Consider the following 27,527-nt stretch of genomic DNA (forward strand, 5'->3'; position numbering starts at 1 on the left):
ACCGTGGGGACGTGATACTCTCGAGGCCTTGCACGATCAACATGCTGTTCGCCAGTGGGTAAAGATGCTTCGGGAAGGACGTCCATGGTTCTGTGTGTTACCGTGGGGATATGGGTCTCTCGAGCCCATGCAACGGCACCATAGGACTCATCAGCGGCCGAAGATGTCTGGGGAACCCACTCCGTGACTCTGTATGCCCCCAAGGCAGAATGGCGCTCTAGAAAAGCATGATGGGATTCGTCGGCTAAAGATACTGCGACAGGGAAAGATGTCGGAGGACCCAACTGCAGTGGAGGATGCATCACCGTGGGGTACTCAAGAGGCCTTTCAAAAGCAGTATGGCGATGCGTACCCCAATCATAGATGAGATAAGTGGGCTCTAAGGTACCGATGACTGCATAATTCTACAACCATGGCGAACAATAACACTTAGCACTGGTAGAATGAAAGGATCATGGCCGCAGGGTACACCTACCGGCACATTCAAAGTCCGCGGGAAACCACGGATGCAGTTGGCATCTTCATCAAATACACTGGCTCCTTGCAGAGGTTGTGTATCGGCAGAATGGGTCGCAGGAGTCAGTGAACTGATGGACACGACGTTATGCACTCTGGCCCTCTCTTCGCTGGCACCGTCATTCCTCACTTGCTTCGGATTGTCAGCATATTGACTCGTTAGCTGGTTGTCAGCATCGGTTCTTACCTCAACAACCGGACGGCCTGGATCTTCTCTGGTCGCGGTTGGTTCGTACCGATGTGGCGAGTCTCTGGCCGGGACTGCAGAGCTCGATTGTGGATCATGATCGGCAGCTCTCCTGTGGAACAGAGGTTCATTCACGAAGGATTGCCATGAAGGATTGCGGGTTCGAGCCCCTCTCCTCCATGCGGCTGCGTTCCTTGGCATCGCACGATCCATTCCGATTGTCTCGACTATCTGTATCTTGTGGAGGCCTTGGGCGAGAATCCTGACCAGTGGGTTAAGGATCACAGAGCGCGCGGATGGATAGGGTACGGTGCTCAGGTCTGTGTGGAGGATCTTTCTCTGTTGGCTCGGTTTAGTGGCTGTGACAAGAAGGTTAGTATTTCGTTTGATATGGACAGGTGAGTTTCTAATACCCCATTGTTGTTGAGGAGGAGGCAAAATCAGACTGAGGGTTGTAGAGGGGAGGTAAAGAATGAAGTAAGTGGAACCTCCCAGCTTTTGAAGAAAAGGTAGGGACAAGTGCACGGTGGGATGGGGTTTGGGAAGCTTGAAACCCCTCCTTGGTCTTTCACCAGTCGTGTTGAGTGAGATTTCCCCCAAAACTTGGGGATCAGATTGCAAGCTGGTGGAAGTTAGCGTGTCTGTGTCCGGTGAATGACGGCGCGACCCAGTATAGCACGCGGTCCGTGGTTGATTGCCGGCACGTTGAATGATAGGGCCTTTGACATCTGGGACATTCACCAAAGCATGACCAGAGGGCTCCAGGTCAATGCGCGAGGCCAGCGACGTGCCCCGTGTGACTGTTTTGGCAAACGTCGAGAGACCGGCGGCATTCGTTCTCCAATTACTCTGCCATCGTTCTTGCAACGGCCAACTATCCGACTCACTCGAGCCATCTGAGTAGGACGTCTTGTAGTGGGAAAGAGCATATGGAGAGAAGGACTGAGAACCGATGGAGGTCTCGTCGTCTTCATCGTCCTCGTCCTCATCGTCATCCTCATACTCATCTTCATCTTCATCGCTGCCCGTTTGGTCCGTGTTGTATCCCGTCGAGTATAGTGTCTGACGCAAATACACTCTTTTCAGATGGTAATGGAGATCTTCTTCTCCCAGGAAAATGCGAGTGGGCGACAGACGAAGCATTGTGGTGTTCGTGACTATGGTCTAGAGGATGTAGAATATAGATGCGTTTATGCACGATGTTGCAGCTGGCAGATCCGATGTAGAATGCAACTGTAGTCCGTAGTACGAGCTACTATTCTTGAGGATTCTTGACTACGCAGACGGTTGTGTTGGTTGCATTGGGAAGGTTGCTGGCCAAACCGGCAGGAGCGCTGGGATATCTCGAGCATGGATAGGACAGAACCATTGTATATAAATCGAATCAAAACTATATGAATTTATAGGAAAATAGATAAAATCCATGGAGACGTGAGGATCTCGTCACTTGCTGGAGAGTCGTGTTGATACATCACGCAGCGTCCCAAAAAGGCAAGCTGCCAGAAAAGCCGGGTTTTCTGAAAAATCAAATGATATAAGACAGATGATATAACTGCGAGTCCGAAGATCGCTAAATATAAACGAGCGCAGGCAGGCAGATTCCGCTGCTAATAATAAATAAGAGCTGAAGCCAAGTTCCGACGGACCCAAATCAGCGGGGATCTGCCATCTCAGCCTCTTTTCTGTTCGGGTCGTTCTGGTCTCCTGTCGATTCTCCTGATTAGTTCTCTGGATCAGTTCCTCAGGATCAGTTCTCCATCCTGCTGAGCGAGAGAAGAAAGACGAGACGACGAGACGAGCAGCGTAGGATGCTCTGCCGACCGCCGCCTTCCTCCCCGTCGGCCCACCTTCGCTCAGGCTGCGCTCTGCAATAAGACGGCCATCGCTGCCATTCGAGATTCTGGATTCGGTGCCAAAGAATAATTCAGGGCACAGAAAATCCCCGGGAGAATTCCTCGTCTTCCTCATTTTCTCTTGTCCTCTCCCTTCTCCCTTTCTTTGCACCGCTGGAAAGGCCCGAGTCTTGGCTGCTCACCAGTCGCTCTCCCGTTTCCAACTCCCCTTTTCCCCCTCCTCTCCTCCTCCTCCTCTGCCTCTGCTTCCTCCCTCCTTCTTCTTCCCCTCGCTCGGTCCGATTGCTCGACAATTCGACCGCTCCTCTCCCTCCACCCACCCTCCCATGCCCGTCATGAACGGGGACCTCAGTCTCTCCCAGTCTCTGGGAGGTCTCCGGATAGCCAACCCGGATGACTCGTCTCTACATTCGTCCGAGGATACCGCGACTCCAACTCCGTCCGCTGCGACGGCGCAGCCTCCTGCCGCCGAGCCCAAGCGCGAGTCCATCCTCTTCCAACAACCGTCGGGCAGCTCGACCTCCCTCCCCTATCCGACGATGCCGTCCTCCGGCGAAAGCATGTACGACCTGTCGTCAAAACCCCTCGAGAACCGGAATTCTGCCTTCCTGCCGTACTTAGATATCCAGCAACAGCCGACCTCCCAATTCCCCCCTTACGCCTCCCAACAACCGCCACAGATTCCCTCGTCGGGTTCGTCTCGACCTCTATCGGGCCTTTTCGCGAACGGCTCGACCTCGACCCTGGCCGCCAGGGAGGGCTCCTATCGAATCCGCACCGACTCCGCCGCGTCGTCCGCCTCCGAAAGCCAGGCTCGGGCAGAATCCCGGGGGGGCTCGGCCGCGTACCAGGCGGGCGTCCCCGTGCGTGATAATAGCCACAGCGACCGGTCGTATCGGACAGCCCAGTTGCCCGCCGGCAATGGGCCGAAGGTGATGCGTCAGCCCTCCCGTGCCCACGCGCGCGGCGGTGGTACGGCCCAGCTGGCGGGCTCGCCCTACGGCATGGAGAATGGCCCCGGGCCCAGCAGCGAAGACTGGCAGGATCGGGGGGCCGCCGTTTCGGTGAGACAGGAGCTAGACGCCAACGGGAAGCCCGTTGCGCGGTACATCAAAAAGGGGGTGCGGGATTTCTCGTTCGGGAATACTCTCGGAGAAGGATCCTATAGTACCGTGGTGTTGGGCACGGACCGACAGACCCTCAAGGAATATGCAATCAAGATCCTGGACAAGCGGCACATCATCAAGGAGAAGAAGGTGAAATACGTGAACATTGAGAAGGACACCCTGAACCGACTGACCGAGCATCCCGGAATCGTTCGACTTTACTACACCTTTCAAGATGAGCGCTCGCTGTACTTCGTGTTGGATCTGTGCAAAGGGGGAGAACTGCTGGGTGTGCTCAAGCGCATGTCGACCTTTGACGAGGAGTGCACGCGGTTTTATGGTGCCCAGATTCTCGACACCATTGACTACATGCATAGGCGCGGCGTGATCCATCGAGACCTGAAACCGGAGAATGTCCTTCTCGACAACCAGATGCACGTCAAAATCACCGACTTCGGAACGGCCAAGATCCTCAAGAGCCCGCGGCGACCGGAGCAGAATACGAGCGGAATGCCGCCATTAGACTCAGCCGATATGCCCGCCGAAGAACGCGCCAGCTCCTTCGTCGGCACCGCGGAATACGTCAGCCCTGAACTGCTCACCGATAAGAATGCTTGCAAGGCAAGCGATCTGTGGGCGTTTGGCTGTATCATCTACCAACTCCTGGCCGGCCGTCCTCCATTCAAGGCCGGGAATGAATACCAAACGTTCCAACGAATCGTCGCGCTCGATTACGAGTTCCCCGTCGGCTTTCCCGCGGTGGCCCGGGATCTGGTCGAGCGTCTGCTCGTCCTGGACCCAGCTCGTCGCTTGCCGATCGAGCACATCAAGAACCATGAATTCTTCCAGGGAATGGCTTGGGGCCCGGAGCTGTGGAAACGAAAGGCGCCTCGGTTGAAGGCTTATGTGCCGCCTCCGCGTGAGCCCATTAAACTGAACGGAGGCAAAGATGGGGAAAGCTTTCCCCCGGGTATCACGTCGGCTCCGTCCGGTGCCCCGAACGCTGGCTCCAGGGTGGTCCCAAGACTCGTGACGGAGCTGCCCCCTCCTACCCAACTTGATATCGAATGGTCTCCGGTGTTGACCAAGACCAACGAGCGAATACTCAGGTTGGGGAACTTGATGGTTCTGTCCTCACCGGCTGCTCACAGTCCCGTCTCCAAGAACGGAAGTGGTGAATTCGAGCCCCCTAAGAAATTTTCCCGGTTCTTTGGGGGGAGCACTACCAAGAAGCGACAGCGATTGGTTATGGTGACTTCGTCGGGTCGAATCATTATGGCTGCATCTGGTGGCGATGAAAAGAAGGCCAAGATGGAAATTTCCCTGCTTGGTCCGGGGACACAGTATCGCACCTCAACGGACGCCAAAGGGTTTTCATGTTGGGTTGTGGATACGGTAAGTAGTCCTTTCCTTGTCAGTTGTCCCTCGGGCGTGCTGCTAATATTCTTGTTTACAGCGAGACAAGCATTTTGTCTTTGAAGACCCTAAGCCCTCGTCCAGCAATGTTGGTGCCACCGCATTGTTGGCACAGGAATGGCTGGATGCGCTAGACCGAGCGAAAGAGATGGCGCTATTCCAGCAGAACAATGGATCCTATTCTGCCGACGAAGCATTCCGTGATCTGTCTTCCGAGCTGTCAAGCCAGGCCAATACCCTAGATCGGAGTTCGGATATGCACCACGAAAACCCGCCATCATCATCCGGGCGAGCCACGCTCGTCAAACACCAGGCCACTGATTCGGAATCCGTGAAAGGGCGGAAAAGATTCAGCCGCCGCCACTCAAGGAACGGATTGGCTGCAGTTTTCTAAGTCTGTGTTCCACGTATAGCACATTCCTCCTTCATACTCCTCACCACCTTGATCGACCCTCTCCCTTGGAACATTGCCACCTATAACCTCCACACCGTTTTTTGAATCCCATCCGCATTTGAATGATCGGGTGTCATTTTATTTTCTTGATAACCACTATTGGTGCATGTTTGATCCATTGTTGATGTCAATGGTTTTGGACCGCCTCTAACCAGCAAACGTCATCTCCTTTGTGTGCCTGCATTTTGAAAGCTTTCCTTTGTCATGTCATTTGCTTTACCCCCCTTTTTTATCTTGCATATTTGCAACGATGAGCGTGTTTCTTTTTCTTGTTTTCCTGTTTGTTGAGATCACTGCATTTAGATGGGATGGAGTGTGCATATATCCCTCATCTGGCGCTTTGCTTTTTCTTCTTGTTTCTTGTCTCTTTTCTCACCATTCTCTTCTCTACATACTCGGATATATACTTTTCGCTTGGTCGAAAAAGAAAAACAGAGGATTCAAGAGCTTGTCGGATTTGTTTTTGCTTTTGTCGGCAGCTACAGACACGAGGAATAGCTTATATACCCCCGGCTCTTCGACATGCCTTGGTCAACCCATTGCTGCTCCAGGTTTCGTTTGTCATTATACCATTCGGTTTGCTACGCTGAGCGGCTTTTATTCTCTTTTGTTCCTTTTTTGTTTCTTTCTAGGAGCGGAATTGATTCCCCGATTTGTATCTTCTCTTCTCTTCTTCTTTTTCTTTCCTCTTAGCCCATCTGATTCCCCGTCTCTTCGTTTCCTCGTGTCTTCTTCTTGACATCCCGCCCCTTTTTGTTCTCATTTTGTCTTTTCTCAAATACAATTTACGTTCTTGTTAAATAGTGTTTCTCTTTTGCCTTCTTGCTTCAATGGTACCTCTCATAGGGACTTTGATTGATTGATTATTGATTGATTGGTATTCTTCATCCTGATTTAACTCCTTCGTCCCCTTTGCATCTTCGTTTTGCATATTCTCCGCCGTCTTGTATTCATTGTTAGTTGTCGAACGTCCTTCCTCTGACTTGGTCAGAGGACTCGGTCGTCTGGACGTGATATATACTCATGAAGCTTAGCTTCGACATAGGTCCACCTTGCAAATGTATGTAAGTATGTATCTGAATTCAATTGAAAGACAGGCAAGACAGACAAGACCACCGATTGTTTACTGGCCAGCGAATCATTGTTTGCAGAGTCTTGCATGTTTGGTGGATATAGCATGGACATCATCATATCATATCATTATTCATATTTATCGTTTACTGTTCATTGTGATTATATATACAAATACATATACCGTGATTTCACAAGCTTATTATCCAGTACCTACCTAGGCAGGGTAGGTAGTAACGAACGAGAAAGAAACCGTAGTCATTATATAAACAGCCAATCGATCCGGGAACTATCCAACTCCTGGATCCAATCAAAATCGTCATCGTCGTGATTAGTAGTAGAAGCAGAGAAAGAGGAACAAGACCCGGATATGTCGGGCGGCGTTGAGGTTAATGTCGTCGAGGTAGGAGAGGGAGAGGAAGAACAAGGGGAGGATGAGTATCCCTGCTCTTGCCGTTTAGCATCGCGCTTCCGCCACATCAGGCTGAGCACCCAGGCGGCGTTGCGCACGTTCACGCTCGTGATGTGGTAGTAGAGAGTGCTGAGAGTTTGTAGGAGGATGGGTCGTTGGGCGGGATCGCGGCATTCGGCGCCGGCGATGAAGGACGGCCAGATGAGGCATTTGAAGTGCGGGTCGGTGACGGGGATCAGGACGATCTCTTGGATGAGGCGATTGGCGACGGCGCTGTGGTCTGAGGGCAAGCCGAAGCTGTTGGAGATGGCGGCGCCGGCGCGGGGGCGGGAGAGGACGCGGCTGGCGTAGAGGTAGACAGAGGCGCGGTAGACGCTAGCCAGAGCGATGCGCATGGTCTGGTCGGGCAGGTAGAGACAGGTTTGCATTGCTTGGGCCCACGCGACGGGGTCGAAGGCTTGGATGTGGCGGAGGAGAGCGCCGGGAGATTGGAAGGGATTGGAGTCTTCCGGGAGAAAAGCCGAGGGGAAATTCATGGTTGGGTGGTTGGTCGTGGAGTCGGAGTCGGCGTCGGAGCACCAGCCGGCATGGACGATGAAAATGACTTCAAGCAGGTAGGCGGGACAGCCGACCCAGGACGTTTCTTCTAGACGTTTGAGAACACCGGCACCCATATCAGAGGAGTAAAAGGGCTTTGTGAGAGAGCCTGGTCGGGCGAGAGTGGAGCCCATGAGCTGGATCCTGAAGGTGACTAGTTAGTTTCATGACAGTCGCGTTAGAACAATTGTGAACAGCTTACAGGAGACATCCGTCGATGGCAAACGTGTCGAGCGAATCGGTAATGCTTGGTTTGGCAAGGGGGTTATTCTCATGGCCTCGGCTCAATAACAATTGTTTGGCCCCCTCGAGGTGATATTTCCATGCTCCATCGCCAGACTCAATGGCGTCCATGAGTGCAAGAATCATGATCGTCGCCAATGTCCTGTTATCTGTGCGCTTGGAGGGGTCGTGCAGGTCCCGCGATAACTGATTGAGGGTGCGCTGCTTGAAGCCGAGGAAGTGTTCGTAGGTTTTTGAAGTTGGCCGTCGGCACATGGAGCTGACCACGGCCTTTTCGATGTCTTGTGGCGACAGATGAGTCTCCGCCAACGTTGTTCCACCATTTGACCATGGTGTAGGCGAGAAATCGCAATTTGCGAGGATTGCATAATGTAACGCCCCGGTTGCGGCCAGCGCGTAGGCGAGAACAGGGGATTCTCCAACTAAGGGGGTGAGTTGGCGGAAGGGGTTATTCACATGGGAATACAGTGCGAGATATCCAACAAGATTCTGGTTGACTTTGCGAGAGTATATTTAGACACAGTCCAGAACAAGATAGTTACAACTACTCACAGTGAGAAACGTAGAATCTGGTCAAAGGACTCAGGTCTTGGAATAACGGATCAACCAGAGCTCTGGGCGCCGGGAAAGAGCTGACACTAGCGCTCGCTCTTTTCGTAGTGACTCTTTTATCCTGCTTTCTCACCCGCGCAGTATCCGATGTCTCCTGGGTCAATTCAGGCCCCGTGCGGTTGGGATTCGATGTGGAGACGGCCTCCGACGTCGGCAGGTCGTTGTTCGGCAAAACGCTGGTGGACTCGTTCTGAGGATTCGAGATAGCGTCATCAAAGCTGCGACCCATCATCTTTCCTCGACTAGCCACACCCCCCTTGACCCAGACGAGGGGCTTCTGATACCCCAGACATTCTTTCCCCGCATCCCGGCACTTTCGACAGGTGGGGAGGCCATTGTCGCAGATGATGCGACGGCGACGGCAGGTGTAACAGCCTTTTGTCATGGCTTTTAGTCAGAGGGATGGAACGTGATGTATCTGGATCGGATCCGGAACAGCCAAATTACAACTCGCGACAAGGTTTCGAGCATGACACTGGCCATGATCCTTGACGAAAGAGGTATGCGGGTCAAGAGCAATTGGATGTCCGGAGGGCTTGACGACAGCACTCAGGCATCGCTTGCGGTGACGGCAGAAGGTGGGACGGCACGATGCGATAGCCGGGCGATAGATGGAGAGGACGAAGAGGACGGGGAGACCGAAGCATCGAAGTGGAATGCGAGAAGAAGCAAATGACTCCGATCTTTTTTTGGCGGGGCGATCAGCCCCACACGTGATTCCCGGGGTTGTGCGTGGCTGACTAATTGTGATGGTTATGCGCAATTATGTCGATGGAGTCTCCTCTTCTGGTCCTCGCCGTCCTCGAATCTCGACCTTCCTCATCGCAAAGGGAACACGGGCAAAGACAATCAATTTCATCCAGAACTGAAGACCGCATCCATCTCGAGTCCAAGCACGTGGCTCCCCTTTCTTCTAGAACCACATTTCCTTCGTTTCCGTCGCTTCTCCATCCCGGCTCTTCTTGATTTGTTTATTTGTTTATGGAGAATGGCTTAGTCCGACTGGAACTTGGCTGCATCCAGTAGTGGATCCTGTCCTATCATATCAGGTTTCAGCCTTCTGTTCCCTTTCCCTCCTTCTCGCTCGCTTTCTCGACTTTGTTTGTCGTGCGACTTTCTTTCCGACAAGATCTGAAACAACTCCCCTCGACCCTCGACTCCTATCGCCTCGATTGGGAGGGTCTCCCACGTCCCCCAACCACGTCGGTCGATTTGCCTGCATTTTGCCTATCACCGCGGGGCTTCAGCCGCTGGAGATTCGCCCCGGGAAGTGCGCGCTCGGGGGCTTTCTGTGCAATCCCATTCCTTGCGTTTTATTGCTTTTTGACCGACCGAATAACCTCAAAACAACGCAACGTGCGCTGGAACCTTTCTTTTGGATGAAGCTTTCCATACTTGCACTCACCCTGGCGCTTTGTCCCCGCGCATTCTCTCAGCGCCTCGCCTGACCATGCCCACGAAGTCTCCCACCATCACCACGCATCCCGTCACCGGCTCCGAAATGGTTTCTCAGGCCCAGATCCTCGATCGGTCTATCCCTATGCCGAGCGCACCGTCTTCTCTGTCGCGTCATTCTCACTCCAGCCGGCGACATCGCTCTAGCCGTTCTCATCATGGGGGTCTTGCTCACCAGCCCCAAAATGACTTCCCCATTTTCACGCACACGGGCGATGTGGAGATTGTGATTCGTGCGGGTGCCCAGGAGAAGCGGTATCTTCTACACCGGTTGATATTGTCGCAATGCTCGGGGTTCTTCGAAGCAAGCACCCGCGACGAGTGGTCAGGGCAAACTGTTGCGCGACCAACGAATCCGGATCCCGCGGTGCTTTCAAGAATCAGCGAAGATAACTCGTCTCTTTCCAACGGCTCGACTCTGGCTCAGTCCGACATGGGACAAACGTCATGGGCGCCCGAGAAGAGAAGATGGCGGTATGAACTGGACTGGGAGGGCAAGGCGGAGGATGAGGAGCCAATTTTGGTCCAAAAGGTTGGTGTGATTTCTCCGCATCCCTATTATCTTAACCTCTGTTCAATGTCTTTGATCACATTCTGATCGTGACCAGCCACCTAGCTTTTCCAATGCGTTCGGGAATGACGCGGGTCACTACCCTCCGGCGACGACAAAGCCTTCTAGTACTCATGCGGGTTTCGTTCGTTCCATGGCAAATCTGGCGGGGATGCAGTCGGTGGTGAACCTGCCTCACCGAGGGACAGGGGCGAACACGCCGATGGATCCCACTGTCCGCGATTATGATAATCTCTTTCGCTTGTTTTACAACTATCCCCCGCATCTGAATAGCGTGAATATTGCGACTGCGTACGCGGAGTGCAGGGCACTGTTGGCACTAGCTGACATGTATGACGCGCTGCCAGTCACTGGGCCGCGAGTCGATCACCACCTTTTAGGCTTTGGCTCCCGGTTGTTCAAGCAGATCGCCAAGTATCCTCCGAGTTACCTCAAACTGGGATTCCTGGCGCGAAGTCGGGTCATTTACTCGGAAGCCCTGATTCACGTTGTCGGACAATGGCCAGTGGGACTGCTTCATTTGCGCAATGGCCCGTATTCGCCTCTTCCAGACACCGTGCTGGACATCATCGAGGACAAGGTGGAGGATCTCGAGTTCATGAAGGCGCGCGTCGATTCCAAGCTGCTGCGACTGTCGCTCACTACCTCTCGTGGCGACCGAGTTAGTCCCACGAACGCATACCTTGATTGGCTTGCGATCTCTCTGTTTCGACAATGGCTGGTGGACAGCACAACGCCACCTCCGGCGCCGATTCTCAAGAACAACCCCTCTAATCCTAGCAACCATCCAAGTCGCTCCTCGCAGCCGACTGGACATCATCGCGCTCAAGACTCCTCATCAGGTCCTTCGAAGACTTCCGCAGCCGCACCCCCAATGTCCTCGGCGCAGGTATACCGACTGATCGGCTCCTCGTCCTCTCAAGCTTATCTAACGCATGACGAACTCAAGAAATTTCTCAAAGTGCACCCAACTCCGTCTACCGAGTCGTTATACTCCCGGGACGTCCTGAAGCGATTCGAGCGCAAGATGGACGAGATCAAGCGGCTAGCTCGTGAGATTGTGAAGCCTTTGATGCGAAATTTCCTCGAGCTGGACCTGAAGAGTGCTGAAATGAGTGACACCGGTCTTCCCTATCTGACGTGCATCAAAGTCGAGAAAGCCGACGTTCCATGGGAATAAGAACCCTAATCGAATGATAACGACGACGAGGCCAAGATTTTACGAGTCCCCTTACTTTTTATGAACTGTCGATACCCACTGACGATTTAATTTGGATTTTTCTTTCTTCTTCCCCCCCTCATCTCTCCAATCAATTCCTCCTATTCGAATGTTTCATGCCTGCAATGTTAACGAGATACTTCTGCTTTTCCTGTTCTCGAAGAGCAACCCCCAATTTCCCAGTTTCGGCTCCCTTCCATGACTTGATTGATTTTTGATCCACGATTCTTTGATGATCTGACGTCCTCTTATTGTCACGTGCTATGAATTTACGATCCTACTAACTGACCTCGTCACCCTTGATGTTTCCTGTTTTCTTCTCAAGGTGGTTTTTCTCAATTCAATTCCAATTTTTTTCTTTCTTTCTTTCTTCACTATATGTAACCCCGGGTCAGGTGCTTTCTCTCCCTGTAAGGTAGCTGGCTGTTCATTTTCGATCGATGCAATGCATGAATGAGGATGGGTTCGGTTTTGCGTTGCAGTGTGATTTGTCGATGTATGATCATTTTGAATGTTAGATTTAATTTGGCTCTTACCTCTTGTGACTTCTTCGTATTAACGCGTTATGGTGCTTTTTAAGGGCTTCGATGGTTACACATTATATCGAATGAAGAAAAAGGTAACTAGTATACAGGAAGACATAAGTAATCTCTATCTAAAGCATATGTACTCCAACATCCTCTTCGTAGAGGCTACCATAGCATCACACCTGGTCTCATTTCACCCATTTTATCATTTCTGACTTCCCTCCCCAATGACCTCCATCCCACCCATATAATTCCTCAACGGCTCCGGCACAACCACGACCTTGCGGGTCTCATCCCACCCGTTCTCCAGGATGGCAGCCAAAACCCTGGGCACGGCCATTGCGGTTCCGTTTACCGTGTGCGGGAAGCGCGAGTCCTTGAGTTTCCCGCCGCGGGTGCGCGTTCCGAGCCGTCGGCTCTGGTAGTCCGTGCAGATGGACGCGGAGGTGACTTCGCCCCAGGCGGATTCGAGCGCGGCGGCGGGGTCCGAGGGGGAGGCGCGTAGCCGGGACGGGAAGAGGGCTTCGATGTCGCGTTTGCGGCTGGCGCTGGCGCCGAGGTCGGTGGTGGGCATTTCGAGGACGCGGCAGGGGAGGCGCAGGGAGGTGAGGATGTGGGTTTGGATGGCGAGGAGCTCGTGGAAGAGGTTGTCGGAGGTAGGGGACTGGTCGGCGGTGTCGGCCCAGCCGAACATCTCGACCTTGGTGAATTCGTGCACGCGGTAGAGGCCCTTGGTGTCGACGCCGCGGGAGCCGGCCTCGGCGCGGTAGCAGCGGCTGGGGCCGACGAGTTTGACGGGCAGGTCGGCGGCGTCGATGTCGCGGCCGGCGTACATGGCTGCGAGAGGGATCTCAGCGGTGGCGGCGAGGGAGCGCGCAGGTTTGGACTTGTCCTTGTCGGTCTGCGCGATGGACCAGATCTGTTGCTCGTTGTGTTGGTCGCGCGGCTGGAAGCCGCAGGCCTCGGCGATGTAGGAGTAGACGATGGAGGGTGGGGAGACGAGCTTCCAGCCGTGCGCGCGGGCGACGCTCAGGGCATACTGGATCAGGGCCTGTTCAAGCAGCGCGCCCTCGTTGGTGAGGAAGTACCAGCCCCAGCCAGTGGTAGTGGCGGAGCTGGTGAAGTCGAGGAGACCGAGAGAGGTTCCGATGTCGACATGCGAGCGGGCTTTGGGGTTCGGGTGGGTAACCCAGGATGGCGGCGATTGGGGATCGAAGTTGATGTACTCGACGAGTCGCGCGTCGTGGCCGACGGGGGTGTCGGCGGAGGAGAGGTTCGGGAGGGATAGGGCCAGGCGGTTGATTTCATCGGAGCATGTGGATTTGCGAGTGGTCATCGCCTGCGACTCGTCCTTCAATTGCTGGGCCTCTGATCGGAGAGCCGCCAGTTCCTTTTCGTGGTCGTCGGTTTTTCCATCCTGCCGGGCGAGTTGCGCGATGGCCTTCTCGAGCTGCTTGACGCGGGACCGAGGCGCTTTGAGGTCGTTGTCTAGACGACGAGATTCCTCAGACAGCTGCTGGATCTGAAAGGGATAGTTTGAATGGGATGGATAATTCCGTTCGAGGGAGTTCTTGGAGTAAAGCTCGGCATTCTGGCGGATGTGTTTGACGTCGGGGGTGGGCTTCGGAGCGGTCGCGGGTCGAAGGGTTTCGCGGCAACGCGCAGACACAGAGAAGGGACGGCGAAGAAGAGGACGGGTCAGCCTGCAATTGAAGCAGACATAGGGTGTTCGAGGGGACGCCATTGAGGAGAAAGTGAAATGGGCAGAGATGAAGGCCGAGAAGATCGACGGAAGAGACGACGGATTTCCTTAATCAACGCTATTCCCGTTTGGGAGGCATCAGGCGTAGCTCTCAACCACGGTCGATCCAAGGCTTTGAGAGGCTTATCTAGATGGAAAACTTAGGAACTATAAGAAATTGACTAGATGGCCTCATTCTGGCTTTGAACTATTAGATAGCTTAGTGTTGTCATCGCCGTTCGCTGTCATTGTCCCTGTTTAACCAACCCTAAAAAGCTCACAGTCAAGTATAAAGTAGCATCATTGCCGTTATGAAGTGATAAACCAGAAAGAAAGAAAAAGCGAAACCAAGTCATAAATCCTGCCAATCATCACATTCTTATCTTATAGCCCCAGCTTGTGTTTCTTAACCCTGGCTCCGACGCCCGCAATAACCACCACGGCAGCCACCAGAACAGCCCACAGAGGAATGGCCAACACGGCCAGGTTAAAGGTCGTTCGCGTAGCCGCAGCGATAGTCGCCAATTCCAAGAGAAGCAGCACATATCCGGACGCACGGTGGTATTTGTAAAAGCGCTTGCCGCGGTTGGCACCTCCCAGAACCAAACTAGGGAGGAAGTACTGAACGACCCCACCGAGCGCCTGCAGAAAGATGAGCGTGTAAGTGATTAAACCCATCACGCCATGGGGCGAAGTGAAGTGCGCATGGCTGCCCTTGTTGACTTCGATGATAACGAAGGCAGAGATGAAGGCCGCCAGACTCAGCGCTTGGAGAATGTAGTGGATGCGGGTCCCTTGGAGCTTCTGCTGGGGGGTTGCAGTGGGTTGGAGAACCAGAGCTGCTTGGACTTGCAGCAGGAGAGCAGAAGAATTGAGGAGCTGGAAGTGGTCAGATTATGTTCTATGGACGAAGTCAGGACCCTGAGACTGACTGGATGGGCCGAGAATAGGATTAAATCATGATTGAAAATGCCCGACCAGATTAAGATGGTCAGCTATGGGTTAAGGGTTAGCTCTGCTCTCCCCCCCAGAGTGGTATAGATGGACTCGTCGGGGCGCATGGAAGACTTACAATCCAGATGCCAAACTGAGCGACAGTGGCCGTTCCTACCACATGGATGGTCAGACAGTTGGTTACACAATTGCGAGCCCAAGACCAACCTACCCGTGAACAAGTTATAGAAGATAGAGTCGGTCTCTTTCTGGACGGCCTGGCCAGGTCCCCCCAAGAGGGGTTCGTCCTCTCGAGCCTCGATGGTCTGGGGGTGTTCTTGAGGAATACCGGTCGCAGAAGCCATGCTGAAATGATGGGAAGAAAGGGAGGAAGAGGGGGAGAGAGAGAGAGAGAGAGAGAGAGAGAGAGAGAGATGCAAGAGCGATAACATAATTAACCGACGAATGACGTCTTCTGCGTTCCCCATTGATAATCCGGTCTAACCCCTTTCGGCCATGACGGAAGCGGCTAGTCTCGTTGTCTGTCGAATTACAATGAATGGATTGCATTTATTGGATATGGAACTATAAATAGTAGAATGCTCTTGATCACTGTTAGACTCCATTCGAGGACTTCCTCAAGGATCCCCGAGAATATTGGCAATTACGTTTGTTATCTACCCATCTACATTAATCATACATCTATCATGATGTACAGAATGCAACATTATGATAAGTGGACCAAAAAATTCAATTAATCAAGCAAAGCCATACGACAGTATAGGTATGAGAGTATCCTTTCAACTCTCTACCCGTTGATTGCATCTCTGCAGTATATAAGTCTGGCTTTAAACTACCTCATAGCTGTATGCAGTGGAGTCACCAGTTTCTTGGGTCGCAACGAAAACAAAGGAAGGTGTCCTTTTGACAGTCTCCACAGCTGTCAGTACCAGGGTCATGGATGTGAGCGCGTACCATCTTTTTGCATTTCGAGCATCTAATTATATCGACCTCGTTATCGGACTCATAGTCGCTCTTACTTTCGCCACCCTCGTCGGAGCCCATCTCACTTTCTTCGGAACCAGAGCTCTCAGAGATCTCCTCATCGACCAAGATCTCTACGTCGACCGAGCCCTGTGGGCTCACGTCTACCTCCACTTTCCTGCCCTGTGGGCTCATAATTTCGACAGTAACTGCGGCCATCTTCAGTTTTTCGATCTCTTCGGTTTTTCGATCTCTTCGGTTTTCCGACTTGTTGCAGGTAACTTAAAAACGATTTGAAGTTGCTCTTGGTGGCCGTTTGAGAGGGCGATTCAGAAGTATATACTGTAAGATGCTGTAGAAATGAAGATATTGTGATATGTGGACGTCTTATAGACCGAGCTTGGGGCTTTATATAGTACGCTCCACGAAGACGTTTGTCTTGATCAAAATAATTGTAGTCCCCTTTGTTTCCAGTTGTAAATGTCGGTATATGTCAGAAATTGCTGGAAGCTATCACGTCCGTAAAGAACTTTATTCCCAAGGCATCATAATGACGGGCCCCTCCGCGCCGGTTCCGGGTTGACCCATGACAACTTCCGCCGTCGGATTTCGAGCGTCCAAGTTCATGGCGATATTGAACAAAGTAACACTCCGGACAGTCCAATGGCGGTTCGGGTCCCCTTGTCGAACACTAATGGAATATGGTGCATTGCATGTTGTGAGTTGGTTGATTCGATCCAGTCGATAGGGAGAGCTTGGTAGCCATGTCGGCTCAATTACATGACGATTCTCAACGAAGTGGTTGGTGTGGGTGATTATCCCATGCTCATTTTCCTTCAGGTGCACGTCCCCCCGGGGTGAAAGCTCGAGACCTAGAGAGGTTGCGCTGTCAGCGATCAAGATGTGTGCGCTGCAGGCTATCCCGCCGAGCGACGCGATCGCTTGCACGGCTTCTTCCACCGATTGACTCTCCAGGCATAGACGGAGCGCCACGTGGATGGGCACCTTGGAGCTGATGCAGGGATGGGCCTTGATAGCGTTGAGACAGACGCCGACGCCGGCACTATTGAATCCGATCTTCCCTATAATACCAGCCTGCATTAACTTGAATTAGCGCAAACAGACGGTACATCCCGAGGTTTTCATTTTCTGGTAGTTTACTTACCTCGGTAACCATATGAATCTTCGGCTTGCCGACTTGCTCTATGGCCACCAAGGCCAGATTCTCCTTCACTAGGTTGGTCCAATCCCAGTTCTGTGCCAGAATGCGGGCATCATCCCTCTTCCTCCACGAGACACTTGTGCAGCCATCGGAGAAACAACCCATGGCAATCTCACTGCGACAGTTCAACGCTACGATGTCCAGGATATCCCGACCCGAGGCGTCCGCAATTCCTTGCATTTCGGCATAGACCGCAGGAGTGTCTTGCTCCGAGGCTGCGCGGAACTCCTGGGCCAGCTCTCGGACCGCATCCCAGGACATGTTTGCTGTATGCTTGAACATCTCTTCGTAAACGGCCAGCTGACTGTGGATCTGTTGGCGTAGTTCACGACCATGTTGGAGGCCAATCTGGCCAATCATTTAGCATGAGAGAATTTATTTGAGTGCGAGCTGGAGGAGAGGCACACTTCTCGAGGGGTGCCTCTCAAGACAAGCTTTGGGGGATCCTGGCTCGTGAGATGCATGACGGTGAGAGAGTGTGCGACTATTGGTAGAGAGGGAGAAATGCGGATAACCTAAGAGTAAGCTGAGGCGAAACTGAGTGACAGAGATGACAGAATGCCGGCATTGGATGGAGTGAAAGACGGAGAGAGAAGGAAAGAAAGCAAGACGGGGAAAGTGAGGGGAAGTCGCGATGACTTCCGGAAAAGGAAGAGCGGCCGGATGCGTGCAGGAAGGAGTATACAAGCATCAACTCCACCACAACAAAAGGTGTCTTCCGCTCTGGAATCTCTTCAGTCTTTGATCTCTCCTCTAGCCTTTCAACACTGGCGAACCTTTCAATCTCGAGGAGACTTCCCTATAACTCTACGGAATCTATCGCAACACCTTACAATGTCCCCCAGTATAAGAGCCCTGCTCCTCTCTAGACAGATATGGCAAACAAGAATCAACTGCAAGTGAATGAAAATGGCCACTATAGCATAGCCTCAACTACCTCCACCACCACTCTCCCTCCTCGCCTATATTCCGCCTTCCCTCATCTCACATCTCGTCCCTTGTATATTCCTTTCCCTTCTTTAACCCCATCAACCTAGAAAAGCTCAGCTGAGAAGGAGACGAAAAGATGGCGCGAGCTGAAACGGAGATCCTCGATATCATCAATGCCCTGCATGCCATCTACTGGCGCCACACGGACAAGTATGGCGTCGCGCGACGGCCCTATGGTCTCGACTCGGTCTTGTTCGAGAGCCGTATGAACCGGCTGCTAGTGCTGCGCGGTGCTATATCGGAGAACGAGCGGTACTGTTTTTGCGAAGACCCATGGATCATGTTCAGGCGCGAGTACGGTCCCATATCATTGCAACCTCGAGGCTCCTCCAAGACGACGCCCATCGTCGCGCGTGGAATCCTGAGTCACCACAGTCCTGGGAGCTCCAGAGCAACATATGGGACGAGACAATCCGGTACAAACAATAGTTCATCTACAACTTCAAGCCAGCGCCCGATATCGCCCCCTCCTGCGGCCTCGAACTCGAACGCGGTCTCTTCTGGATGTCGCGTGCGATGGGCCCCCAATCTTCCTGTGAGGCCACATGAGGGCAGCGGTTCTGGCTCCGGCCGTTCTAGAGCCATCCCTCGGTGGATAAATTAGTGACTTTATGACAGTGAGTTGTCTTGGCCTCTTCGTTTGGGGTTTCGTGTTTTGTTGCTTGGATGACTGACTAGGAAACTCTAGGGTTTCCAAGGCATTTACTTTTTGAGAGTGCCATGGAAGAGATGGGTGCTGCTTTCTTCCTTTGCTATTTCTTTCTCTCTCTTTGAGTCATTGAGACTCATATGAAAGGGCTTCGGTGTGTGGGATTGTAATCTACAAGATTTACAATTCCTTTGTTTGCACATAAGGCGGGCTTTGTCAATTATCATGGGATACTCCTTGCCTGTATGTGTTATGCTGTTGCAAGATTTGTTCTTGTGAAGATGTGGACTCTGTGCGAGTACTGTGTGTCTACTTTCGCTTGTTTACTTTTCATTTCCAAATATCAAAATCTGGACTGATGCGCGGGTCTCTTGAATCACGCGGATTGTTTGGATTCAGAGAGCAGAGACCCGCTAGTTTGATCTGTCGTACTGTTGATAGTCAGGCAAGTGGTTAATGTCATAATTCCAGAGCATTTCATCGGGATATTGACTTTACAGTAAGAGAAGGAATTGTGGTTTCAGAGTGAATGCTCTGTGTTGCTATATATATACAGTCTGCTCTTACAGCTATTTCTTTTGTTTTGCTTTTTCGTCGCTTTTATATATATATCAGACCATATTTTCTGTTATTTATATACTGACTTGACTCTTCTCTATACTAATACGTTTCATTTTAATACAAATTGAGAATTTTATACACTGAGATATTTTTTTAACTTCCTTCCAACCAACCCTACTTTCTAGTACTTCAGCACTTCCCTAGTAATTGCCATAAATGAAAAAACACACCTCCTAATCTCTCCCTATCAGCTTTGAGCGACTGGCAAAGTACTTCATCATCAAATGGATTTTCTATTGTGGTGCGATCAAAAGTTGTGGCGGCGATGTGTAGATATGATTTCATTCTTCCTTTGCTCTTCTCAGCCTTTCCATTTTTCTTTCTTTCTTTCTTTCTATATTGATTGATTTCCATCCGTCGTACTCGAACGGCTGCAAAGCAACGACCGGCTTCTCATTCCAACAAGTCAAGACGATTAAATTTTTAAAAAAATTCGACTAAAGTGGTTTCCAAATGTTACTCCATACTTGGCTTTGGTACCTTTGGTTTAACCTGTGGTCCCTAGGATATGATTCCTGCTATGAGACTGGTATTACATTACTTTGGCCCCCCCAGGATGCAGGAATTACAGGTTTCGAGCGGATTTATTGGAATGTTCCTATCATCTTCATTCGCCTATACTCCAAGCAGTTGGGCTCTCAGACTCTCGCAATCAGATGATTGAAGAGCTTATCAAGATAATATGCTGACTGCTTGGGGTATCGAGTCTTCTCAGGCGAGTCGAAGTCGACAAAGGTACTTCCAAACCGATCGCTGAAGCCAGCCGCCCATTCTGTCACACTCAAAGATTAGCCAACCAGGCCACAAACCCCATATAAAAGATCGACTTACCCCAGTTATCGGTGAATGTCCAAGCAAAGTATGATCGGATATCCACGCCATCATTCTGGACCGCGCGAGCAAGTTCGCCCACGTATCCCTCGAAAAATCGGATCCGGAACTCATCGTTCAGCACCCCTTTGGTTGGGGCAACCTCTCCCTTTGCCGTGGTGCCGTTCTCAGTCAGGTAGATCGGCATCTGGTACCGCGAGTAGATCCAGTTCAGCAACTTTCGGAATCCCCACGGCGATGACCGCAGCCATTCGGTATCAGACTCCTCGCCTCGCGGAACGCCCTGTTTGTTCTCGTCGAAGACCTCAACGTTGCCCTTGTGGTCGTTGATATCGGCCGGGGTAGTTTTGTGCTTGACAAAGAACGACGTGTAGGTGTTCATGCCGTAGAACTCCGAGCTACCGAGCACGAGGTTGGATTCTTCGGCCGTGAACGTAGGAAGACGGTCCCCTAGCTGCGCGCGCATGGAGGCTGGGTAGTCGCCTGTCTTGTAGAGTGGATCGGCGAACCATGCGATCTCGAACTCTCGAGCGCGTTCAGCGGCCTCTTGGTCCAGCGGGTCTTCTTCATCCCACGGCTCGGACCAATTCCCGTGCAGCGTGATACCGATCGTCCCTTTCTGCTCGGGCTGGAATTCCTGCTTGTAGAGGCGCGAGACGTGGCCGTGGGTGATGAGCTCGGTATGCGCGACAATGAACGGCTCGGTGGATGAGTCGCCTTCCTCGTTGCGTTCCCGGAAGGACGAGCGAGCAGGAGCATGCACGCCCGCAGCATACCCTGCCAGTGTATAAACGCCAGGCTCGTTGAAGCTGATCCAGTGCTTCACTCTCGATCCGAAGCGCTCGAAGCAAAGGCGTGCGTAGTTCACGAAGTCCGGAATGAACTCTTTCTGGTTCAGCATGCCGCCGTAGCGGTCCTCCAGCGCTTGAGGCGTGTCCCAGTGGAACAGTGTGACGAACGGGGTGATGCCGTGTTTGAGAAGTTCGTCGATCAGATCGGAGTAGAACTGGATGCCCTTCTCGTTGACCGGGTCATTTTTCCCACCGAGAGGAATGATCCTGGACCACGACAGTGAGAACCGATAGGCATTGACACCGTAGGATTTCATCAAAGCCACGTCCTCTTTGTATAGGTCATAAGATCGCACCGTGTCGTCGGCTGTACTTCCGTCTTTGACCTTTCCGGGGGTGTGACCGAAGGTGTCCCAGATTGATTGGCCTTTGCCATCTTTGTTCCAGGCGCCTTCGATCTGGGCCGCCGCTGTGGCGTATCCATGGAAGAAGTCACTCCGAAGAGCACCTTGGACATCCTGGACTGCGACGAGATCCATATTTGCTTTGTCCAACACACTGTGTCAGATTGTCTGTGTCTAAGTGGCAATGTCTATTCTTTGAAAATGAATGAAGTTAAAAGGGAAAACAGCAGTGAAGAAGCCCGGATTTCCCCTCATCCAGCAAGAGGGGAAGAGAAAGCAATTGATGCATCGTGCGCTAATGTCGTCCGGGTAAATTGACTCGAATTTATTATCCAGCGGGGTAGACAGACAGGGGTGAAATCCTTGAAGACGGACGGAATTCTGCCGGCGACTATCGAATGGTCTAATTAATTCGGCGATATCATGGCGCTGCAATTACGTGAACTCCTTCGCCTTGGACTTCTACACGCGCTCCACCGTTGGGGAAGTAGAGGACGGTTCTCTGTCCCAATAGTGAGCGAACCTTTACTGACCCTTGGATCAGACCGTCTTTCCAGCTGAACGCCAGTTCAAACCCCCCTCTAGCTCGTACACCCCGCAGAGACCCAGTCTGCCAGCTGGGAGGACATGCAGGGAGAAGCCGAATGATCTCTTCCTCGTGGGATTGGATGAGCATCTCTAGGATCCCTGCGCCAGCACCGAAATTACCGTCAATTTGGAACGGCGGATGGGTGTCCAACAGGTTGGGCAACGTGGACTGTGCCAATAGAAGATCTAGATGCTTCGCACAGTTTTCGGCTGCTCGCAGCCGTGCGTGAAGGTTGATCAACCATGCTCGGCTCCAACCCGTATGACCGCCACCGCTAGCTTCTCGTCGCTGGAGAGTTTTGGAACATGCTTTGGACAGGTCAGGTGCTTTCTCCGGGAGGATTGTGTCTCCGGGATACAAGGCCCAGAGATGGGAGACATGGCGATGGCCTGGTTCAACTTCGGCGAAATCGGTAACCCACTCCTGCAATTGCCCAAAAGATCCGATACGCATTGGAGGCAATCGTCGTCGTGCATCGAGAACTGACGGAAGCAGTAAGTCATAAATACCGAGGGCCTCGACAGATTTCACAAAGTCGTTCAGTACGGCACTGACAAGCTGTATGTCGATGGTTGATCCCTCGCATAAAACACCCTGGGACCCCTGGGTATCGTAGAATGAGTTTTCAGGTGACACCGAGGGATTGGTGACAAGGTATTGTCCAGAAGCATCCTCGATGAGAAAGTCTAGAAGAAACTCTACGCATCCTCGTAGAACTGGAAACATTTCCTGCAAAAACCGTTTGTTGCCACTAAATCGGAAATGCTCCCAGATATGGGTACATAACCAAGCGCCCCCCAAGGGCCAAAGGGTTGCCGGAAGCCATTTATCCACTGGGGACGTATCGGCCCATATGTCGGTGCAATGATGTACAGTCCAGCCCCTACAGCCGTACATACTCGATGCAGTTTCTTTTCCGGTCTCCGCGATCCGTTTCAGGAGATGAAACAAAGGCATCTCACATTCCAGGAGGTTACTCATCCTCGCGGGCCAGTAATTCATCTGCAAGTTTATATTGAGTGTATATTTGCAGCCCCATGGCGGGTGAAACGATGGGTTCCAAATGCCTTGCAGTGTTGCCGGAAGTGTTTTCTCTCCGGTTCGACTGCACGATATCAAGAGATAGCGACAGTAATTGTGATAGAGAGATATCAACCCAGGATCGTGGTGAGCCTTGATCCTCTCATCAGTGGGTATGTCGCAGGCATCTGGCCCCATCTTGAATTCCATGCGGCCATATAACGACAGGTAATCTCTGATATGTCGAGACCATATTTTTTCGGTGGAGTACTGTAAGGCCTCCCTGAGATTCCTATACACATCTTTGTCGACATCTTGACATCGATACGTGGTCTGCGCTGCGACCAACAATAGGACGTCCTGGGAATTCACCAGAAGACTGTTTCCGATCTTAGTAACGGTGCCATGGTCATCATCGCAGCGAATGGACACAGCACAGCAGGCTTTGTTACTGCCTCGTCCGCCAGGGGTGGCATGCATAGTAATGTATTGGCCATGAGCGGTGACATCGTCCAGATATTCATTAGTCTCATACTCAAGCTCGCTCATCCGGCTGAGACGGACAACAAACTCTGTGCGATGAGACGCTCGAATGCGGATTGCAATCGCATCATCTGGATGACTAGCGAGAACCTCCCGTTCGAACTCGACTCCTTGATGCTCATATTCCACCCGCGTTATGCCCTTCTCAAGGTCCAGACATCGCCGGTACCTAGTCACATCCTCCGACTTATGACCGAATTCGAGGAATAACGTCCCAAGAGGTTCGTAGTGCCGTTGACTGATCGGGTGGGCGAAAAAGACCCGACGAACCAGCTTTTCCGCCTCTGGATGGTCACCCTGACGGATCAACTCTCTCAATCGCGGCAGATGGCGAAGTGCGTCGGTAGGAGTCCTGTTCTGGGGCCCTCCATACCAAACCGAGTCCTCGTTGAGCTGTAATAATTCCGCATCTGTCCTTCCGTGAACCATAGCGCCTAGGCGCCCATTTCCAATAGGAAGAGCTTCATCCCAGCCGCTGGCAGGACTTCGGTACCAAAGTTCGGACATGATCGTGAGACAACTTGTATTTTCCCTAGTTTACCAAAGGACTGGAACGGATACGGGCCTTTATGCATTGGAGGCCAGATTCCATCCAATCTGGGGCGGATGCAAGAATCCATGGTCGGGGAAACGGACCGTCGACCGGGGTGTCGCGAAAGGAGGGCAAATGGGAAGAATCGCAGGATGTCAGGCCATGGGGAATTGCGGGGTGGCAGGAGTTGAGCTGGAGAAATCAATCCTTGACGAGTCAAAAGGAAACGCCAAATTAATTTGGTGGAGAGGCGGAGGCAGTCATGTGCCCTCGCGGCCTTCCATCCCGCTGCCATTCGTGGACTATCTTTACTCTCTTCGACAACTCTCTCTCCCTTGGACTAGTCAGTCCCTCCGTCAGATCTCGGCCAAGCTATGACTGGACCATCGCCTCTAGTCAAATGCACCAAACACGCAAGGGAGATTCCCACTTCCCCCGGGTCTCAAATCCCTAGCCCGATCGTAATCTGAGTTAGTTCCCTTCCCCAGCCAATCGATACATTGCACTAACATTGCTCTGGACTCCCACCCAGCCGACTAGTGCTAGAAGAAGGCTAGGAGCAAAGAGTTACTCGCCCACATTGCACTGTTCTCGCTGCGAAGAGACGCTTACAATCGAGGGAGGGGAAGAAATGGAGGTGAAGAGACTACATGGAGCCAATGTCCAGCACTAGTCGATGCAATGTTTCTGCTGCAAAGGGCCGGAAGCTGCTAGGTCAGACATTCTTTTGAAATCTTACCTGCCAGAACACACCAATCACCATCCCATCAAAAACGCCACATTGGAAAAGAAAATGTGCCTGAAAGGCAGTTTTACGGCTAATTTGTTCATGTCTAGCCGAAAGAGATGAAGTTTCTTGAAGCCTTTCGGGCAAGTTTCTTGGGGCTAGACCATGAAGGGGTCCCGTGGCAAAAACGGTCTACGCAGGGAGGACATTTAGTAGTTCCATCATGTGGTGGTCGTACAGAAACAGCTCGGGCCACCAAGATCGTCCGGTGCAAACATATAGCTGTGTAACCCCAAAGCCAACACTGGCGGTTTGGGCCTGCTATCTGATTCCTTGTGGCACGTCGATATCCATCCGAGAGAAGCTCCTTCACGGCCGGAAAGACGGACACACTCGACCCCCTGCCCACCATGGCAAAGAAGACTGTGCATGTCATGAACGAGGCGGAGGTCGACATAAAGAAGGCACCGGAGCATGTTGAGGAGGCGGTTCTTGCCAGCCTGACCGAGGACGACATATGGAAGGCATCCAAGGAGGCATTGGACATTCGGTCATGGACCGGCTTTCGCCTTGCCCTCATCCTTTTTGTCCAGGGATGTAACCAGGCCGGGTACGGCGTGGATTGGGCCGTCATCAGCGGCATTAATGCCTACGAAGCATGGCACGACTACTTCGGGTTTGGGACCAGCGGCGGGACCTACGGCTTAATTAACGCGTTGATGAATATTGGCAACGTCTGCGGTGCGCCATTTCTAGCCTTTTCAGACGTCGTGGGTCGACGAGGGATCAACTTCACAGGGAACGCCCTTGTAATCGCGGCCGCTATCTTGCAAGGCTGCTCGACCAACCTGTCCATGTTCATGGCAGGCCGGTTCCTAATGGGATTCGGGTCCGCGCTGCTGTCCAGCTCCCAGTACATGGGCGAAATTGCGCCGGTGCATCTTCGGGGTTTGATGGTCGGCATTTTCGGGGCCTGTTTCCAAGTCGGGAGTCTGTGTATGACTGCCGCCATGATTGGGTTGTCCAAGATGGGTGGGAATTGGAGCTGGCGGATTCCACTCCTTCTGGAAGCCCTGTTTCCCGCCATCGTCTGTGCGACCATCTTCTTCCTCACCCCCGAGTCGCCCCGTTACTACGTCATGCGCGGGAAACCGGACGCGGCGCGGAGGGTTGTCGCGCGGTATCATACCACCAGCGGCGACGTGAATGAGCCCATTGTCGGCATGGTGGTTTCGCAGATCGAAGCATCCATTGAGAACGACCGAGCCGGCTACAGCAGCTTCTGGGACTACCGGGTGTTTTTCACGCGAGTGGTCCGTTTTCGACTTCTCGTGCTTTTCCTGTACTCGGTCTTCCAACAATGGAACGGCGGAGGAATTATCACCTACTATGTAAGTCCTCTCCCTCTTCCCGAGACACCCGGACGTACCTGTTCCCCTCCCCCTCTCCTTCCAACCCCAGGAGAAGAAGAAAAGAAAGCGTACAAGAACAGAAGGCTAAAACACAAACGACGTAACACCAGATGGTCCCCGCCCTCGAGACCATTGGCGTGAAAGGCTCGATCCAACAACTCGGCATCACGCTCGGCACAACGGCAACATACTTCGTCTTCACCGCCGTTGGAGCCATCATAATTGACCGATTCCGACGCCGGACGTTGATTTTCGCCGGCCTCGCCACCATGATCATCTTCCAGACCGCCGTGACCATCACATCCTGGCAGTACAATGTCGCCGGCAGCAAGGCCGCCGCCGCGCTCACCATCCTCTGGATCTACCTGTACCAGACGTGCTCGGCGCTCCTGATCGCCACCATGCATAACCTCTACCCGGTCGAGATCCTGTCCCTGGCGATGCGTGCCAAGGGCATGGGCCTGTACGCGCTCATCCAGGGCGGAGCCGGCGCTGCCCAGACATACGGCATCTCGGTCGGGATCGAGAAGATCGGGTACAAGATCTGGGTGGTCTATATTGCGTATAATTGCATTCAGCTGGTTTTGTCGTATTTCGTCTTCCCTGAGACGTATGGGCTGTCGCTTGAGGAGATCGATGCCGTGTTCGAAACCCCGGGCGTGGCGCCGGTGAAGATGTCGTTGGACATTCAGAAGGCGAAGAAAGAGAGAGCCGAGGCTGATCGTGACGATGTTCGGGGGTGAGAACGTGTAAGGGGAAGACATGGGGGTAGGCTATAGCACGAAAGGAACAGGGAAGGGTCATGCAGTTTAGTGCAGCCTTTGGCTGTTTTTTCTTTTTTTTCTTTTTCAAATCAAATGAGACATGATGACTATGAATCACCTCACATGATACATCTCATTACCGAAAACACATCCAAAAACTCAATGACTCCCCAAAACCAAAAATCATTAAACATTTGTCTCTGTTACAAAAGCACACGTTAGATTAAAATCGGCACATTGGAAAGGGTTCCGCGTACCCAAGGCTCAACGGAAACCTCGGGCCATCCCTTTCGCGCGCAATCCACTTGGTTCCGAAAAATCGTCCTAGAAACAGCCCAGATGCCATGCAAGCCGGAATGAATTGAAGTTTCAACTGTCTCAGGCTGAGGAGAAATCCGGACAGAAAGACTCCTGAGCAACCTCAGTCAGGCGACGGAGAAAACCTAAATTGAAATCGGGAAAGTGACAACCCGGAGATAATTCAAACAATTGAGACTTGAATACTCAGTCGGCTCTGTGCATGTCCCCTTTCCAA

General features: G+C 52.4%; 7 protein-coding genes across 7 annotated transcripts; 3 read left to right on the top strand and 4 right to left on the bottom strand.

Annotated features, from left to right (window-relative positions):
• Positions 1 to 221: 221 nt before the first annotated feature.
• On the bottom strand, positions 222 to 1,996 carry P170DRAFT_123518 (uncharacterized protein). Its single transcript, XM_024842372.1, has one exon. It carries the CDS (start codon positions 1,844 to 1,846, stop codon positions 380 to 382), a length of 1,467 nt encoding a protein of 488 aa, XP_024708416.1. The 5' UTR covers positions 1,847 to 1,996; the 3' UTR covers positions 222 to 379.
• Positions 1,884 to 2,777, bottom strand: P170DRAFT_123530 (uncharacterized protein). The gene has a single exon (XM_024842373.1). It carries the CDS (start codon positions 2,669 to 2,671, stop codon positions 2,147 to 2,149), a length of 525 nt encoding a protein of 174 aa, XP_024708417.1. The 5' UTR covers positions 2,672 to 2,777; the 3' UTR covers positions 1,884 to 2,146.
• Positions 2,778 to 2,882: 105 nt separating this feature from the next.
• On the top strand, positions 2,883 to 5,472 carry P170DRAFT_472991 (PDPK1 family serine/threonine-protein kinase; the record flags this gene model as incomplete). Its single annotated transcript, XM_024853000.1, has 2 exons — positions 2,883 to 5,057; positions 5,119 to 5,472. 2 exons carry the CDS (start codon positions 2,883 to 2,885, stop codon positions 5,470 to 5,472), a joined length of 2,529 nt encoding a protein of 842 aa, XP_024708418.1.
• A 1,262-nt stretch (positions 5,473 to 6,734) lies between these two features.
• Positions 6,735 to 9,111, bottom strand: P170DRAFT_403940 (Zn(II)2Cys6 transcription factor). Its single transcript, XM_024846503.1, has 3 exons — positions 8,408 to 9,111; positions 7,815 to 8,352; positions 6,735 to 7,756 (listed from the first exon to the last, which is right to left on the bottom strand). The coding sequence occupies exons 1-3, from the start codon at positions 8,850 to 8,852 to the stop codon at positions 6,865 to 6,867; spliced, it is 1,875 nt and encodes a 624-aa protein (XP_024708419.1). The 5' UTR covers positions 8,853 to 9,111; the 3' UTR covers positions 6,735 to 6,864.
• Positions 9,112 to 9,917: 806 nt separating this feature from the next.
• P170DRAFT_444942 (uncharacterized protein) lies at positions 9,918 to 11,673 on the top strand (the record flags this gene model as incomplete). Its single annotated transcript, XM_024850667.1, has 2 exons — positions 9,918 to 10,454; positions 10,531 to 11,673. The coding sequence occupies 2 exons, from the start codon at positions 9,918 to 9,920 to the stop codon at positions 11,671 to 11,673; spliced, it is 1,680 nt and encodes a 559-aa protein (XP_024708420.1).
• A 771-nt stretch (positions 11,674 to 12,444) lies between these two features.
• On the bottom strand, positions 12,445 to 24,064 carry P170DRAFT_444943 (glycoside hydrolase family 95 protein; the record flags this gene model as incomplete). The annotated part of the gene is made up of 5 exons (XM_024850668.1): positions 12,445 to 13,860; positions 19,326 to 19,327; positions 20,211 to 21,559; positions 21,845 to 21,867; positions 21,929 to 24,064. The coding sequence occupies 5 exons, from the start codon at positions 24,062 to 24,064 to the stop codon at positions 12,445 to 12,447; spliced, it is 4,926 nt and encodes a 1,641-aa protein (XP_024708421.1).
• A 912-nt stretch (positions 24,065 to 24,976) lies between these two features.
• P170DRAFT_379576 (putative MFS sugar transporter protein) lies at positions 24,977 to 27,117 on the top strand. Its single transcript, XM_024845489.1, has 2 exons — positions 24,977 to 26,207; positions 26,339 to 27,117. The coding sequence occupies exons 1-2, from the start codon at positions 25,227 to 25,229 to the stop codon at positions 26,969 to 26,971; spliced, it is 1,614 nt and encodes a 537-aa protein (XP_024708422.1). The 5' UTR covers positions 24,977 to 25,226; the 3' UTR covers positions 26,972 to 27,117.
• The last annotated feature ends 410 nt before the right edge of the window (positions 27,118 to 27,527 follow it).

This window comes from Aspergillus steynii (genome assembly GCF_002849105.1).
Source record: "Aspergillus steynii IBT 23096 chromosome Unknown P170scaffold_2, whole genome shotgun sequence".
In the NCBI taxonomy this organism is placed as follows: Eukaryota; Fungi; Ascomycota; class Eurotiomycetes; order Eurotiales; family Aspergillaceae; genus Aspergillus; species Aspergillus steynii.

What these genes read in the sequence shown, in the direction of transcription:
- P170DRAFT_123518 (XM_024842372.1), bottom strand. Translation starts at nt 1,846, where the DNA reads ATGCTTCGTCTGTCGCCCACTCGCATTTTCCTGGGAGAAGAAGATCTC.
- P170DRAFT_123530 (XM_024842373.1), bottom strand. Translation starts at nt 2,671, where the DNA reads ATGAGGAAGACGAGGAATTCTCCCGGGGATTTTCTGTGCCCTGAATTA.
- P170DRAFT_403940 (XM_024846503.1), bottom strand. Translation starts at nt 8,852, where the DNA reads ATGACAAAAGGCTGTTACACCTGCCGTCGCCGTCGCATCATCTGCGAC. An exon ending in CAGATTCTACGTTTCTCACT is followed by an intron (nt 8,353 to 8,407) that starts GTGAGTAGTTGT and finishes ACTCTCGCAAAG; the next exon opens with TCAACCAGAATCTTGTTGGA. An exon ending in GCCATCGACGGATGTCTCCT is followed by an intron (nt 7,757 to 7,814) that starts GTAAGCTGTTCA and finishes AGTCACCTTCAG; the next exon opens with GATCCAGCTCATGGGCTCCA.
- P170DRAFT_379576 (XM_024845489.1), top strand. Translation starts at nt 25,227, where the DNA reads ATGGCAAAGAAGACTGTGCATGTCATGAACGAGGCGGAGGTCGACATA. An exon ending in GAGGAATTATCACCTACTAT is followed by an intron (nt 26,208 to 26,338) that starts GTAAGTCCTCTC and finishes ACGTAACACCAG; the next exon opens with ATGGTCCCCGCCCTCGAGAC.